The sequence below is a fragment of the Nerophis ophidion genome, linkage group LG24, assembly GCF_033978795.1.
Source record: "Nerophis ophidion isolate RoL-2023_Sa linkage group LG24, RoL_Noph_v1.0, whole genome shotgun sequence".
In the NCBI taxonomy this organism is placed as follows: domain Eukaryota; kingdom Metazoa; phylum Chordata; class Actinopteri; order Syngnathiformes; family Syngnathidae; genus Nerophis; species Nerophis ophidion.
The window spans coordinates 3,447,320-3,464,933 of NC_084634.1; the positions used below are offsets into that span (position 1 = coordinate 3,447,320).

The 17,614-nt window shown below is 31.5% G+C and overlaps 1 protein-coding gene across 4 annotated transcripts in view; it reads left to right on the forward strand.

Annotated features, from left to right (window-relative positions):
* Positions 1–16,950, forward strand: part of loxl3b (lysyl oxidase-like 3b) — a 60,838-nt gene extending 43,888 nt beyond the window's left edge. For 2 of the 4 annotated variants that reach the window (XM_061886184.1, XM_061886181.1), the window contains 6 exons: positions 1,390–1,633; positions 1,704–1,819; positions 5,798–5,934; positions 13,363–13,474; positions 13,533–15,089; positions 15,466–16,950. In XM_061886184.1, the coding sequence (XP_061742168.1) occupies positions 1,390–1,633; positions 1,704–1,819; positions 5,798–5,934; positions 13,363–13,474; positions 13,533–13,606 (683 nt within the window). In that variant the 3' untranslated portion in view covers positions 13,607–15,089; positions 15,466–16,950. Of the gene's footprint in view, positions 1–1,389; positions 1,634–1,703; positions 1,820–5,797; positions 5,935–13,362; positions 13,475–13,532; positions 15,313–15,465 lie in introns of those variants that run through there. The other 2 variants (XM_061886182.1, XM_061886180.1) reach the window with 2 other exon arrangements.
* Positions 16,951–17,614: the final 664 nt, after the last annotated feature.

Sequence of the window (17,614 nt, forward strand, 5' to 3'; positions counted from 1 at the left end):
ACGAAATTACACACAATACATTACACACACTAAATTTCACACTACATTACACACATTCTATTACACACACAGACTGCATTACACACACTAAATTACACGTTCACACTACACTACACACACTCCATTACACACACTGCATTACACGCACACACTTTATTACACACACTACATTACACACTCTCACTGTATTACATTACATACACTACATTACACAAACACTGCATTACACACACTAAATTACACACACTGCATTACACACACACACTTTATTACACACTACATTACACACTCTCACTGTATTACATTACATACACTACATTACACAAACACTGCATTACACACACTAAATTACACACCATACATTACACACACACTAAATTACACACTGAATTACACACTCTAAATTACACGCTCACCCTACACTACACACATTACACACACTACGTCACACATTCTGCATCACGCACACTGCATTACACACACAGACACTACACCACACACACAGTACATCACACACACACACACTTCATTACACACAGACAATACAATAAACACTAAATTACACACACTACATTACACACATTGCATTACACACACTAAAACAGGCAGACTACATTACACATACACTACATTACACACAATAAATGACTCTCACACTACATTACACACACATTTCATTACACACACTAAATTACACACACACTACATTACACACACTAAATTACACACTCACACTACATTACACACTAAATTACACACACACTATAACACATGCACACTACATTACACACACTGCATTACACAATTTATAATGCACACTACATTACACAGGCATGTTAGAAACATGCCTGTGTAATGTAGTGTGTAGTAATTAGTGTGTGAATAGTAATGTAGTGTTTAATGTAACGTGTAGTAAATAGTGCGGCAGTAGTGTGTAGTAAATAGTGCGGCAGTAGTGTGTAGTAAATAGTGCGGCAGTAGTGTGTAGTAAATAGGGTGTAAGTAGTGTGTAGTAAATAGGGTGTAAGTAGTGAAGTAGTGTGTAGTAAATAGGGTGTAATGTATCGTTTATCCGAGCCAGGATAGAGGGAAAGATGAATGCAGCTACGTGCAGAGACATCCTGCTTCCCATCCATCCTGATGGAGCTTGAGAGGTGCTGCATAGAAGAATAGGCCAAACTGCCCAGAGACAGGTGTGCTGTATAAAAAGACCTGAGGCCGCAAGAGTAATACTTATGTACATGGGTTTTTATTTTTAATACATTTGTACACAAAAAATACACTTTGGGGTATTGTGTGTAGAAGTTTGAGGACAAAATTAATTTGATTCCATTTGTGTGTGGAAAAAAAAAAAAGAGTATTTTCCTCACCGCCCTGCTTCCCGTGCAGCCACCTCCGACCTGGTCCTCAACGCCGCCCTGGTCCAGCAGACGGTCTACATCGAGGACCGGCCCCTACACATGCTGTACTGCGCCGCCGAGGAGGACTGCCTCTCCAAGACCGCCGCCCAGGCCAACTGGCCCTACGGACACCGCCGCCTGCTGCGCTTCTCCTCCCAGATCCACAACATCGGTCGGGCCGACTTCAAGCCCAAGGCGGGCCGCCACTCCTGGGTGTGGCACGCCTGTCACGGGTAATGCAGGAGGAGGAAGATGAGGAGGAGGAGCATAGCAATAAAAGATGTGTGTGCCCCCTGCCTTCAGGCACTACCACAGCATGGACATCTTCACCCACTACGACCTGCTCAGTGCCAACGGGACCAAAGTGGCGGAGGGACACAAGGCCAGCTTCTGCCTGGAGGACTCGGACTGCCAAGAAGGTTCCACACTCCTCTAAATTACATGTGACACGCTCTTTTCTGAGGGCCTGATCTACTAAAGTGTACTAGTACCGGTACTAGTATAGTATCGTGGTACTAATGAATCGAAAACGGTACTATAAGCTGTTTGAAAAGTACCAGTTCCTGGGCATGTGGCGACGTTGCTGGTTTTAGGAGCACGGGAGCATGTTTGGCAGCGCACACGCACAGAGTACTTAGAAGCAGACGCAGTGTGTCGGCAGAAAAGGGAGAACGGATGCAATTTTGGTGTAAAAAGTCAAGATAAAGGTGAAGTTATAACACCGAAGAATTATGAATATTTATTTATTTATTTTTAATTCAATCAACATAAAAAAACACAAGATACACTTACAACTAGTGCACCAACCCAAAAAAACATCATTTTTATCATGATAAAAAAAAATATTGGTACCGGGCTGCAGAAGAATTTTTTGTTAGATAGAACATTTCAAAACAGAAAATAAGCAGATATTAACATATTATTATTATAAAAAATCAGTGTATAAAAAGCTCTAAAAATAATCAGTGTATAAAAATTCAGTGTATAAAAAATCGGTGTATGAAGAAAATCAATGTATAAAAATTAAGTGTATAAAAATGTGTTGTATAAAAAAAATCAGCGTATAATAATTACATTTATAAAAAATCAGTGTATAAAAATTTGTTGTATAAAAAAATTCAGTGTATAAAAATGAAATGTATAAATGTAGAAAAGCGCTATACAAGTACAACCCATTTATTTATTTATTTATAAAAAAAATCAGTGTGTAAAAAAATCAGTGTATGAAAAAAATGAAGATATAAAAATTAAATTTATAAGAAAATCATTGTATAAAAATTAAGTGTATAAAAAAAATCGGTGTATAAAAATTAAATTCATAAAAAAATCTGTTTATAAAAATGTGTTGTATAAAAAAAATCAGCGTATAATAATTACATTCATAAAAAATCAGCGTATAATAATTACATTCATAAAAAATCAGTGTATAAAAATTTGTTGTATAAAAAAATTCAGTGTATAAAAATTAAATGTATAAAAAAATCAGTGTGTAAAAAAAATGAAGGTATAAAAATTCAGCTTATAAAATAATCAGCGTATAAAAATGTAATTTATAAGAAAATCACTGTATAAAAATAAAGTGTATAAAAAAAATCGGTGTATAAAAATTTGTTGTATTAAAGAGTCGTTGTATAAAAATTAATTTCATAAAAAAATCAGTTTATAAAAATTTGTTGTATAAAATAATCAGCGTATAATAATTACATTTATAAAAAAAATCAGTGTATAAAAATTCAGTGTATAAAAATGTGTTGTATCAAAAATTTAGTGTATGAAAGTTTAAATGTATAAAAAAATCAGTGTATAAAAAAATGAAGGTATAAAATTTCAGTTTATAAAATAATCAGCGTATAAAAATTTAATTTAAAAGAAAATCAGTGTATAAAAATTCAGTGTATAAAAAATCAGTGTATAAAAAAATGAAGGTATAAAATTTCAGTTTATAAAATAATCAGCGTATAAAAATTTAATTTAAAAGAAAATCAGTGTATAAAAATTCAGTGTATAAAAAATCGGTGTGTAAAAATTTGTTGTATAAAAAAGTAATTGTGTAAAAATTAAATTTATAAAAAAATCAGTGTATAAAAATTTGTTGTATAAAAAATTCAGTGTATAAAAATTTGTTGTATAAAAAATTCAGTGTATAAAAAAATCAGTGTGTAAAAAAAATGAAGGTATAAAAATTCAGCTTATAAAATAATCAGCGTATAAAAATGTAATTTATAAGAAAATCACTGTATAAAAATTAAGTGTATAAAAAAAATCGGTGTATAAAAATGTGTTGTATTAAAAAGTCGTTGTATAAAAATTAATTTCATAAAAAAATCAGTTTATAAAAATTTGTTGTATAAAATAATCAGCGTATAATTACATTCATTAAAAAAATCAGTGTATAAAAATGTCATAAAAAATTTGGTGTATGAAAATTTAAATGTATAAAAAAATCAGTGTATAAAAAAATGAAGGCATAAAATTTCAGTTGATAAAATAATCAGCGTATAAAAATTTTATTTATAAGAAAATCGGTGTGTAAAAATTTGTTGTATAAAAAAGTAATTGTGTAAAAATTTAATTTATAAAAAAATCAGTGTATAAAAATTCAGTGAATTGAAAGTGTATAAAAAAAATCAGTATAAAATTTCAATGTCTACAAAAATTTGTGTATAAAAAATCAGTTTGTAAAAAAATGAAGGCATAAAAATTCAGTAATTAATAAAATCAGCGTATAAAAATTTAATTTATAAAAAAAATTAGTGTGTAAAAATTTGTTGTATAAGAAAGTCCATCCATCCATTTCCTACCGCTTATTCCCTTTTTGGGGTCACAGGGGGCGCTGGCGCCTATCTCAGCTACAATCGGGCGGAAGGCGGTGTACACCCTGGACAAGTCGCCCTTCAGCACAGGGCCAACACAGACAGACACCATTCACACACTTGGGACCATTTAGTGTTGCCAATCAAAAATTTTATTTATAAAAAAAATCAGTGTATAAAAATTCAGTGAATTAAAAGTGTATAAAAAAATCCGTGTATAAAAAATCACTATAAAATTTCAATGTGTATAAAAATTCGGGGTATAAAAAAATCCGTGTGTAAAAAAAAAATGAAGGTACAAAAATTCAGTGTATAATAAAATCAGCATATAAAAATTAAATGTATTTGTAAAAAAAATCAGTGTATAAATATTTGTTGTATAAAAAAGTAATTTTATAAAAATTTAATTAATAAAAAATCAGTGTATAAAAATTCAGTGAATTAAAAGTGTATAAAAAAAATCCGTTTATAAAAAAATCTGTATAAAATTTCAATGTGCAAAAAAATTAGTGTATAAATATTCGGTGTATAAAAAATCAGTGTGTAAAAAAAAAAAAGAAGGTACAAAAATTCAGTGTATAATAAAATCAGCATATAAAAATTAATTGTATTTTTTTTTTAAATCAGTGTATAAAAATTAATTGTATAAAAAAATCAGTGTACAAATATTTGTTGTATAAAAACGTAATTTTATAAAAATTTAATTCATAAAAAATCAGTGTATAAAAATTCAGTGAATTAAAAGTGTATAAAAAATTTGTTTATAAAAAAATCACTACAAAATTTCAATGTGTAAAAAAATTAGTGTATAAAAATTGGGTCTAAAAATTCGGTCTATAAAAAATCAGTGTGTAAAAAAAAATGAAGGTACAAAAATTCAGTCTATAATAAAATCAGCATATAAAAATTAATTGTATTTTTTTTTAAATCAGTGTATGAAAATTAATTGTATAAAAAAATCAGTGTATAAATATTTGTTGTATAAAAAAGTAATTTTATAAAAATTAAATTCATAAAAAATAGGTGTATAAAAATTCAGTGAATTCAAAGTGTATAAAAAATCTGTTTATAAAAAAATCACTACAAAATTTCAATGTGTAAAAAAATGTGTTTATAAAAATTCGGTGTATAAAAAAAATGAAGTTACAAAAATTCAGTGTATAATAAAATCAGCATATAAAAATTAAATGTATTTGTAAAAAAAAATCAGTGTATAAAAATTAATTGTATAAAAAAATCAGTGTATAAATATTTGTTGTATAAAAAAGTAATTTTATCAAAATTAAATTAATAAAAAATCAGTGTATAAAAATTGAGTGTATAAATAAAAACAGTGTATAAAAATTCAATGTAAAAAAAAAAAAATCAGTGTATAAAAATTTGGTGCATAAAAACAAAACTGTATAAAAAAATCAGTGTATAACAATTTAGTGTAAAAAATAATAGTGTCAAAATTCCCATAGAATATTTCTGACTAACATAAATCCTGTGTAAGAGACTCAGTATAGCGGGTGCTGTCAACTTTGCACCAGTTTTAGTAGATCAGGCCCTCAGTCTTTATATTCCCAACATTCTTCCACGCAGGTGTTTCTAAACGCTACGAGTGCGCCAACTTTGGAGATCAGGGCATCACGGTGGGCTGCTGGGATTTGTACCGCCATGACATCGACTGCCAGTGGATCGACATCACCGACGTCAAGCCAGGAAACTACATCATGCAGGTGAGTCCCGGCATGATGTAGTTACCAGATCCTTTTGAAATATCTCGAGGATGTCGCCGCCAATGTTCCGCCACCTTGTGCACAATGTGTGTAATTCAGGTCATTGACCGGGAAACAGCACGGCATTTACTTATAGGACCCAATCCAAGCAACATTCCCTAGTCATGGCGCAAAATAAAAAAAAAATGCAACCAACACAAAAAGTCAACAAACATGGTCACACATTACACAACATGCTCATTGTATTTTTGGCAACCACAAAGTTGTTGTTTGGTATAGATGTCAGATTTTTAAAGTGTACTTCAACAGTGCAGTATGTACTTTATCATCATATTTGTAGCTCTCTTATGGGTAATCTAATCATTTATGCACATAATTAAAGGGTCAATATCCAAATATTACTATAAATCACTTTTTGGCAACCACTAAGTTGTCGTTTGGTGTAGATTTCAGCTTTTTAAAGTGTACTTTAACACGTAAACAATGCAGTATGTACTTTATTATCATATATGTATCTATTTTAGAAGTAATGTAATAATTTATGCTGTAAAAAAAAGTGTCAATATCAAAATATGACTTGGAATCACTTTTTGGCAACCACTAAGTTGTTGTTTGGTGTAAATTTCAGTTTTTTAAAGTGTACTTTAACACATAAACGGTACAGTATGTACTTTATTATCATGTATGTAACTATTTTATGGGTAATCTAATAATTTATGCACATAATTAAAGTGTCAATATCCAAATATTACTATAAATCCCTTTTTGGCAACCACTAAGTTGTCGTTTGGTGTAGATTTAAGCTATTTCAAATGTACTTCAACATGTAAACAATGCACTGTGTACTTTATTATGATATATGTAATTATTTTATGAGTAATCTAATAATTTATGTTATAAAAAAAAGTGTCAATATCAAAATATGACTTGGAATCACTTTTTGGCAACCACTAAGTTGTTGTTTGGTGTAAATTTAAAGTGTACTTTAACACCTAAACGGTACAGTATGTACTTTATTATCAAATATGTAACTATTTTATGGGTAATCTAATAATTTATGCACATAATTAAAGTGTCAATATCCAAATATTACTATAAATCACTTTTTGGCAACCACTAAGTTGTCGTTTAGTGTAGATTTCAGCTATTTCAAGTGTACTTCAACATGTAAACAATGCACTATGTACTTTATTATGATATATGTAACTATTTTATGAGTAATCTAATAATTTATGCTATAAAAAAAAGTGTCAATATCAAAATATGACTTGGAATCACTTTTTGGCAACCACTAAGTTGTTGTTTGGTGTAAATTTCAGTTTTTTAAAGTGTACTTTAACACGTAAACGGTACAGTATGTACTTTATTATCATGTATGTAACTATTTTATGGGTAATCTAATAATTTATGCACATAATTAAAGTGTCAATATCCAAATATTACTATAAATCACTTTTTGGCAACCACTAAGTTGTCGTTTGGTGTAGATTTCAGCTTCTTAAAGTGTACTTTAACATGTAAACAATGCAGTATGTACTTTATTATCATATATGTATCTATTTTAGAAGTAATATAATAATTTATGCTGTAAAAAAAAAGTGTCAATATCAAAATATGACTTGGAATCACTTTTTGGCAACCACTAAGTTGTCGTTTGGTGTAAATTTCAGTTTTTTAAAGTGTACTTTAACACGTAAACGGTATAGTATGTACTTTATTATCATGTATGTAACTATTTTAAGGGTAATTTAATAATTTATGCACATAATTAAAGTGTCAATATCCTAATATTACTATAAATCCCTTTTTGGCAACCACTAAGTTGTCGTTTGGTGTAGATTTCAGCTATTTCAAGTGTACTTCAACATGTAAACAATGCACTGTGTACTTTATTATGATATATGTAACTATTTTATGAGTAATCTAATAATTTATGCTATTAAAAAAAGTGTCAATATCAAAATATGACTTGGAATCACTTTTTGGCAACCACTAAGTTGTCGTTTGGTGTAAATTTCAGTTTTTTAAAATGTACTTTAACACGTAAACGGTACAGTATGTACTTTATTATCATGTATGTAACTATTTTATGGGTAATCTAATAATTTATGCACATAATTAAAGTGTCAATATCCAAATATTACTATAAATCCCTTTTTGGCAACCACTAAGTTGTCGTTTGGTGTAGATTTCAGCTTTTTAAAGTGTACTTCAACACGTAAACAGTAAAGTATGTACTTTATCATCACATGTAACTATTTTAGGGGTGTCAATATCAAAATATTACTTTGAATCACTTTTTGGCAACCACTTATGTGTCGTCTGGTGTAGATTTCAGCTATTTAAAGTGTACTTTAACACGTAAACAATACACTATGTACTTTATTACTTTATATGTAACTATTTTATGAGTAATCTAATAATTTATGCACCGAAGAAAAGTGTCAATATCAAAATATTACTTCAAATCCCTTTTTGGCAACCACCAAGTTGTCATTTGGTGTAGAGTTCAGCTTTTTAAAGTGTACTTCAACACGTAAACAGTAAACTATGTACTTTATCATCACATGTAACTATTTTAGGGGTGTCAATATCAAAATATTACTTTGAATCACTTTTTGGCAACCACTTATGTGTCGTCTGGTGTAGATTTCAGCTATTTAAAGTGTACTTTAACACGTAAACAATACACTATGTACTTTATTACTTTATATGTAACTATTTTATGAGTAATCTAATAATTTATGCACCGAAGAAAAGTGTCAATATCAAAATATTACTTCAAATCCCTTTTTGGCAACCACCAAGTTGTCGTTTGGTGTAGAGTTCAGCTTTTTAAAGTGTACTTCAACACGTAAACAGTAAAGTATGTACTTTATCATCACATGTAACTATTTTATGGGTGTCAATATCAAAATATTACTTTGAATCACTTTTTGGCAACCACCAAGTTGTCATTCGGTGTAGATTCCAGCTTTTTAATGCGTACTTCAACACGTAAATAATGCTGTATGTACTTTATTATCATACATGTAACTATTTTATGGGTGTCAATATCAAAATATTACTTTGAATCACTTTTTGGCAACCACCAAGTTGTCATTTGGTGTAGATTTCAGCTTTTTAAAGTGTACTTCAACATGTAAACAATGCACTATGTACTTTACTCACAATATAGTTACATATGTGATGATTAAGTACATACTGCATTGTTTACGTGTGCTTTGAATCACTTTTTGGCAACCACCAAGTTGTCATTCGGTGTAGATTCCAGCTTTTTAATGCGTACTTCAACACGTAAACAATGCAGTATGTACTTTATTATCATATATGTAACTATTCTATGAGTGTCAATATCAAAATATCACTTTTTGGCAACCACTAAGTTGTCATTCGGTGTAGATTCCAGCTTTTTAAAGTGTACTTCAACATGTAAACGATGCACTACGTACTTTACTCACAATATAGTTACATGTGTGATGATTAAGTACATACTGCATTGTTTACGTGTGCTTTGAATCACTTTTTGGCAACCACCAAGTCGTCATTCGGTGTAGATTCCAGCTTTTTAATGCGTACTTCAACACGTAAACAATGCAGTATGTACTTTATTATCATATATGTAACTATTTTATGGGTGTCAATATCAAAATATTACTTTGAATCACGTTTTGGCAACCACTAAGTTGTCATTTGGTGTAGGTTCCAGCTTTTTAAAGTGTATTTCAACACGTAAACAGTAAACTATGTACTTTATCATCACATGTAACTATTTTAGGGGTGTCAATATCAAAATATTACTTTGAATCACTTTTTGGCAACCACTTATGTGTCGTCTGGTGTAGATTTCAGCTATTTAAAGTGTACTTTAACACGTAAACAATACACTATGTACTTTATTACTTTATATGTAACTATTTTATGAGTAATCTAATAATTTATGCACCGAAGAAAAGTGTCAATATCAAAATATTACTTCAAATCCCTTTTTGGCAACCACCAAGTTGTCGTTTGGTGTAGAGTTCAGCTTTTTAAAGTGTACTTCAACACGTAAACAGTAAAGTATGTACTTTATCATCACATGTAACTATTTTATGGGTGTCAATATCAAAATATTACTTTGAATCACTTTTTGGCAACCACTAAGTTGTCATTCGGTGTAAATTTCAGCTTTTTAATGCGTACTTCAACATGTAAACAATGCAGTATGTACTTTATTATCATATATGTAACTATTTTATGGGTGTCAATATCAAAATATCACTTTTTGGCAACCACTAAGTTGTCATTTGGTGTAAATTTCAGCTTTTTAATGCGTACTTCAACAGTATGTACTTTATTATCATATAGGTAACTATTTTATGGGTGTCAATATGAAAATATCACTTTTTGGCAACCACTAAGTTGTCATTTGGTGTAAATTTCAGCTTTTTAAAGTGTACTTCAACACGTAAACAATGCACTATGTACTTTATTATCATGTATGTAACTATTTTATGGTGTCAATATCAAAATATTACTTTGAATCACTTTTTGGCAACCACTAAGTTGTCATTTGGTGTAAATTTCAGCTTTTTAATGCGTACTTCAACAGTGTGTACTTTATTATCATATAGGTAACTATTTTATGGGTGTCTATATCAAAATATCACTTTTTGGCAACCACTAAGTTGTCATTTGGTGTAGATTTCAGCTTTTTAAAGTGTACTTCAACACGTAAACAATGCGGTATGTACTTTTTTGTCATATATGTAACTATTTTATGGGTGTCAATATCAAAATATCACTTTTTGGCAACCACTAAGTTGTCATTTGGTGTAAATTTCAGCTTTTTAATGCGTACTTCAACAGTATGTACTTTATTATCATATAGGTAACTATTTTATGGGTGTCAATATCAAAATTATCACTTTTTGGCAACCACTAAGTTGTCATTTGGTGTAAATTTCAGCTTTTTAATGCGTACTTCAACAGTATGTACTTTATTATCATATATGTAACTATTTTATGGGTGTCAATATCAAAATATCACTTTTTGGCAACCACTAAGTTGTCATTTGGTGTAAATTTCAACTATTTAATGCGTACTTCAACAGTATGTACTTTATCATATAGGTAACTATTTTATGGATCAAAATATCACATTTTGGCAACCACTAAGTTGTCATTTGGTGTAAATTTCAGCTTTTTAAAGTGTACTTCAACACGTAAACAATGCAGTATGTACTTTTTTGTCATATATGTAACTATTTTATGGGTGTCAATATCAAAATATCACTTTTTGGCAACCACTAAGTTGTCATTTGGTGTAAATTTCAGCTTTTTAATGCGTACTTCAACAGTATGTACTTTATTATCATATAGGTAACTATTTTATGGGTGTCAATATCAAAATATTACTTTGAATCACTTTTTGGCAACCACTAAGTTGTCATTTGGTGTAAATTTCAGCTTTTTAAAGTGTACTTCAACACGTAAACAATGCACTATGTACTTTATTATCATGTATGTAACTATTTTATGGTGTCAATATCAAAATATTACTTTGAATCACTTTTTGGCAACCACTAAGTTGTCATTCGGTGTAAATTTCAGCTTTTTAATGCGTACTTCAACAGTATGTACTTTATTATCATATAGGTAACTATTTTATGGGTGTCAATATGAAAATATCACTTTTTGGCAACCACTAAGTTGTCATTCGGTGTAAATTTCAGCTTTTTAATGCGTACTTCAACAGTATGTACTTTATCATATAGGTAACTATTTTATGGATCAAAATATCACATTTTGGCAACCACTAAGTTGTCATTTGGTGTAAATTTCAGCTTTTTAATGCGTACTTCAACACGTAAACAATGCAGTATGTACTTTATTATCATATATGTAACTATTTTATGGGTGTCAATATCAAAATATTACTTTGAATCACTTTTTGGCAACCACTAAGTTGTCATTCGGTGTAAATTTCAGCTTTTTCAAGTGTACTTCAACACGTAAACAATGCAGTATGTACTTTATTGTCATATATGTAACTATTTTATGGGTGTCAATATCAAAATATCACTTTTTGGCAACCACTAAGTTGTCATTTGGTGTAAATTTCAGCTTTTTAATGCGTACTTCAACAGTATGTACTTTATTATCATATAGGTAACTATTTTATGGGTGTCAATATCAAAATATTACTTTGAATCACTTTTTGGCAACCACTAAGTTGTCATTTGGTGTAAATTTCAGCTTTTTAAAGTGTACTTCAACACGTAAACAATGCACTATGTACTTTATTATCATGTATGTAACTATTTTATGGTGTCAATATCAAAATATTACTTTGAATCACTTTTTGGCAACCACTAAGTTGTCATTCGGTGTAAATTTCAGCTTTTTAATGCGTACTTCAACAGTATGTACTTTATTATCATATAGGTAACTATTTTATGGGTGTCAATATGAAAATATCACTTTTTGGCAACCACTAAGTTGTCATTCGGTGTAAATTTCAGCTTTTTAATGCGTACTTCAACAGTATGTACTTTATCATATAGGTAACTATTTTATGGATCAAAATATCACATTTTGGCAACCACTAAGTTGTCATTTGGTGTAAATTTCAGCTTTTTAATGCGTACTTCAACACGTAAACAATGCAGTATGTACTTTATTATCATATATGTAACTATTTTATGGGTGTCAATATCAAAATATTACTTTGAATCACTTTTTGGCAACCACTAAGTTGTCATTCGGTGTAAATTTCAGCTTTTTCAAGTGTACTTCAACACGTAAACAATGCAGTATGTACTTTATTGTCATATATGTAACTATTTTATGGGTGTCAATATCAAAATATCACTTTTTGGCAACCACTAAGTTGTCATTTGGTGTAAATTTCAGCTTTTTAATGCGTACTTCAACAGTATGTACTTTATTATCATATAGGTAACTATTTTATGGGTGTCAATATCAAAATATCACTTTTTGGCAACCACTAAGTTGTCATTCGGTGTAAATTTCAGCTTTTCAAAGTGTACTTCAACACGTAAACAATGCAGTATGTACTTACTCACAATATAGTTACATATGCGATGATTAAGTACATACTTAATTTGCTTTGAATCACTTTTTGGCAACCACCAAGTTGTTGTTTTGGTGCAAATTCCAGCCTTTTAACGCGTACTTGAACACAAACAAATCAAAGTCTGACTTGCGACTTTTTCCACCTCAGAAAACTGCTACAAAACATCCCAGTTTTAGTGTCTTTGGCTTAGAGGACATTAAACTTGACTAAATGGAGGAAGTGGTAACAAAGTTTCTGTTTGCATATTTTTTGTTGATCAACACGAGGTGACCCACATGGATGCCTCCTTTCAAGTGTGGACACGTTCTTGCCGTCCTAAAAGTGGTGTGCTTTGTTACCCGGTCTAGGTGGTCATCAACCCACATTTCGAGGTGGCCGAGAGCGACTTCACCAACAACGCCATGAAGTGCAACTGCAAATACGACGGCCACCGCATCTGGTTCCACAACTGTCACATCGGTGAGAAGCGCTGGCAGACGTGCTCGCTCACTGCTTTCATGTCACCTTTGTGTTGCAGGAGACGCCTTCAGCGAGGAGGCGGAGAGAAGGTTCCAGAAGTACCCGGGACAGTTGAACAACCACATCTCGTAAGAACTCTCTACGCCAGGGGTGTCCAACTTTATCCACCGAGGGCCGCACGCTGAAAAATCCAGGCAAGCGGGGGTCATTTTTATATTTTTTATTTTAAAAAACAATATATGTATAAAAAAAATATACATTTGGGCCTCCACTCAGGCTGGATCCCGGGGACCCCAAAGGGTTTTGGTCAAAAAAATATTAAAATGTGTTATTATTCAGTATTTAAGTTTTAAATCTCCAGATCCACATTAGGTCCATCTATCAATATAATGATTTTAAAGATTTAAGTCAAGTATTTAAGTATAAAAAAATATAAATTTCAGCCTCCACTCAGGCTCAATCCCGGGGACCCCAAAGGGTTTTGGTCAAAAAAATATAAAAAATGTGTCATTATTCAGTATTATTATTTAAGTTTAAACCTCCAGATCAACATTAGGTCCATCTGTCAATATAATGATTTTAAAAGATTTAAGTATAAAAAATATACATTTGGGCCTCCACTCAGGCTCGATCCCGGGGACCCCTAAGGGTTTTGGTCAAAAAAAAAAAAAAAAAAAAGTGTCATTATTCAGTATTATTATTTAAGTTTTAAATCTCCAGATCAACATTAGGTCCATCTGTCAATATATGATTTTAAAGATTTAAGTAGTATTAAAAAATATAAATTTCAGCCTCCACTCAGGCTCGATCCCGGGGACCCCAAAGGGTTTTGGTCAAAAAAATATAAAAAATGTGTCATTATTCAGTATTATTATTTAAGTTTTAAATCTCCAGATCAACATTAGGTCCGTCTATCAATATAATGATTTTAAAGATTTAAGTCAAGTATTTAAGTATAAAAAATATACATTTCAGCCTCCACTCAGGCTGGATCCCGGGGACCTCAAAGGGTTTTGGTCAAAAAAATATTAAAAATGTGTCATTATTCAGTATTTAAGTTTTAAATCTCCAGATCAACATTAGGTCCATCGGTCAATATAATGATTTTAAAGATTTAAGTATTTAAGTATAAAAAATATACATTTCAGCCTCCACTCAGGCTCGATCCCGGGGACCTCAAAGGGTTTTGGTCAAAAAAATATTAAAAATGTGTCATTATTCACTATTTAAGTTTTAAATCTCCAGATCAACATTAGGTCCATCTGTCAATATAATGATTTTAAAAGATTTAAGTATAAAAAATATACATTTGGGCCTCCACTCAGGCTCGATCCCGGGGACCCCAAAGGGTTTTGGTCAAAAAAATATTAAAAATGTGTTATTATTCAGTATTTAAGTTTTAAATCTCCAGATCAACATTAGGTCCATCTGTCAATACAATGATTTTAAAGATTTAAGTAAAGTATTTAAGTATAAAAATATACATTTCAGCCTCCACTCAGGCTCGATCCCGGGGACCCCAAAGGGTTTTGGTCAAAGAAATATAAAAAGTGTCATTATTCGGTATTATTATTTTCATTATTATTTAAGTTTTAAATCTCCAGATCAACATTAGGTCCATCTGTCGATATAATGATTTTAAAGATTTAAGTCAAGTATTTAAGTATAAAAAATATACATTTAGGCCTCCACTCAGGCTCGATCCCGGGACCCCAAAGGGTTTTGGTCAAAAAAGTATTAAAAATGTGTCATTATTCAGTATTATTATTTAAGTTTTAAATCTCCAGATCAACATTAGGTCCATCTGTCAATATAATGATTTTAAAGATTTAAGTAAAGTATTTAAGTATAAAAAAATATACATTTCGGCCTCCACCCAGGCTCGATCCCGGGGACCCCAAAGGGTTTTGGTCAAAGAAATATAAAAGTGTCATTATTCGGTATTATTATTTTCATTATTATTTAAGTTTTAAATCTCAGATCCACATTAGGTCCATCCGTCAAAATAATGATTTTAAAGATTTAAGTATAAAAAATATACATTTGGGCCTCCACTCAGGCTCGATCCCGGGGACTCCAAAGGGTTTTGGTCAATTTTTTTTTTAAATGTGTCATTATTCAGTATTATTATTTAAGTTTTAAATATCCAGATCAACATTAAGACTCTCTGTCAACATAATGATTTTAAAGATTTAAGTTGTATGCTATTTTTGTCACCAAAAAAACGTGTTTTTTATGGAAAAATCACAAAATATGCAATATTTTCACCCAATATTTTTCAAGTGGAATATTTGAGATTATATAATATTTGGAGCATTAAAAAAAAAAAAGTCACTAACTCATAAACACAATTGATTTCAATTCATTATTATTTTTTGAGCAATGACACTTAAAAACAAATCACACTAAAATAATTGGGGATAATTAAAGTGTTAGAAAATAAATACATTTTTTGACTCTTTTAACACAATCTCCAGATCAACTTCAGGTCCATCTGTCAATTATAAGTTTTATTGTTGTTTATGTTTTTTGTTTATTGATTTTAGGCCCTTCTTTAAAAAAAACAGCTCAGTTTTTTTATATGGCAAACACAAAATATGCAACATTTTCCCCCGAAAAATATCTCAAAAGTGGAAAATAATTGGAGCCTTGAATAGGTCAATAATTCATAATAACATTGATTTTGATTCATTATTATTTTTGAAAGAAAGAAACAGGCTGCAAATCAGCTTTGTTTTATTAGAGTCAACATTGCAACATTTTATTGTTACTTTTCACCCGTTTTCTCTTTTATATCACTTTTTACGTTTAAAAAAATTTTTAATCGTATTTTAAAAATGTGTTGTGGGGCCGCACTTTTATATCACTTTTTACGTTTAAAATTTTTTTTTATCGTATTTTTAAAATGTGTTGTGGGGCCGCACTTTGGACACCCCTGGTCTACACTTTGGACACCCCTGGTCTACACTTTGGACACCCCTGGTCTACACTTTGGACACCCCTGGTCTACACTTTGGACACCCCTGGTCTACACTTTGGACACCCCTGGTCTACACTTTGGACACCCCTGGTCTACACTTTGGACACCCCTGGTCTACACTTTGGACACCCCTGGTCTACACTTTGGACACCCCTGGTCCACGTCTTCCCCTTTGCGATGCGTGAACGTTTCCAGGTCTTTGGAGGTTTTGTTTCACGGTAGCTTTTTAGTCCGGTTTTTGCCGGGTGAGGGTCTTGAGGAGTTTCCACTCAGTCAGGCTTTTAATGTCACCTCGTTTTTTGTGAATGTATTTATTACGTGTCAAAGGTGCTCCGGGAATGTTTTGCAGATCATCTCCTGAGGTGTTGGGTTTTTAGGATTATTCAAAGTCTGGTAATAAAAACTGGACCGGGTCCAACAAAGGCTGTATGTAATCACACCTGCTGGCCTCCATTAGAGGACAGGAATAGAAATAAAGATGTTTTGTTGTTTTTGACGTACCTGTCAAGGTGTTCTCCATTGTTATATTAGAGCAGGGGTCACCAACCTTCAGGCTCAGAGAATCTGGAAAAATCACCTTGGATCCCTCAGGCGGTACTGCATCAAAAAGCATTATCAATGTGTAAAGGACATCACCACATGGGCTCAGGAACACTTCAGAAAACCACTGTCAGTAACTATTGGTCGCTACATCTGTAAAGCGCAAGTTAAAACTCAACAACGCCATTTATCAACAACACCCAGAAACGCTTCGCTGTGGAAAAGGCTTGCATACCACTGATTTAGTGCATTTTACATTAACTTGAGATCGACAGAAATGGAAAAAAGACAGGAGACAAAAGACAGTGACATTTGTTGAGTGCTCCGTAACACCATCAAAAGGTTCAGGGAATCTGGAAACATCACTGCACGTAAGCCATGATACTACGGACCTTGGATCCCTCAGGCAGTACTGCATCAAAAAGCGACATCAGTGTGTAGAGGATATCACCACCAGGAACACCTCAGAAAACCACTGTCAGTAACTATTGGTCGCTACATCTGTAAAGTGCAAGTTAAAACTCAACAATGTCATTTATCAACAACACCCAGAAACGCTTGGCTGTTGAAAAGGCTTGCATACCCATGATTTAGTGCAGTCGACATCAATTTGAGACTGA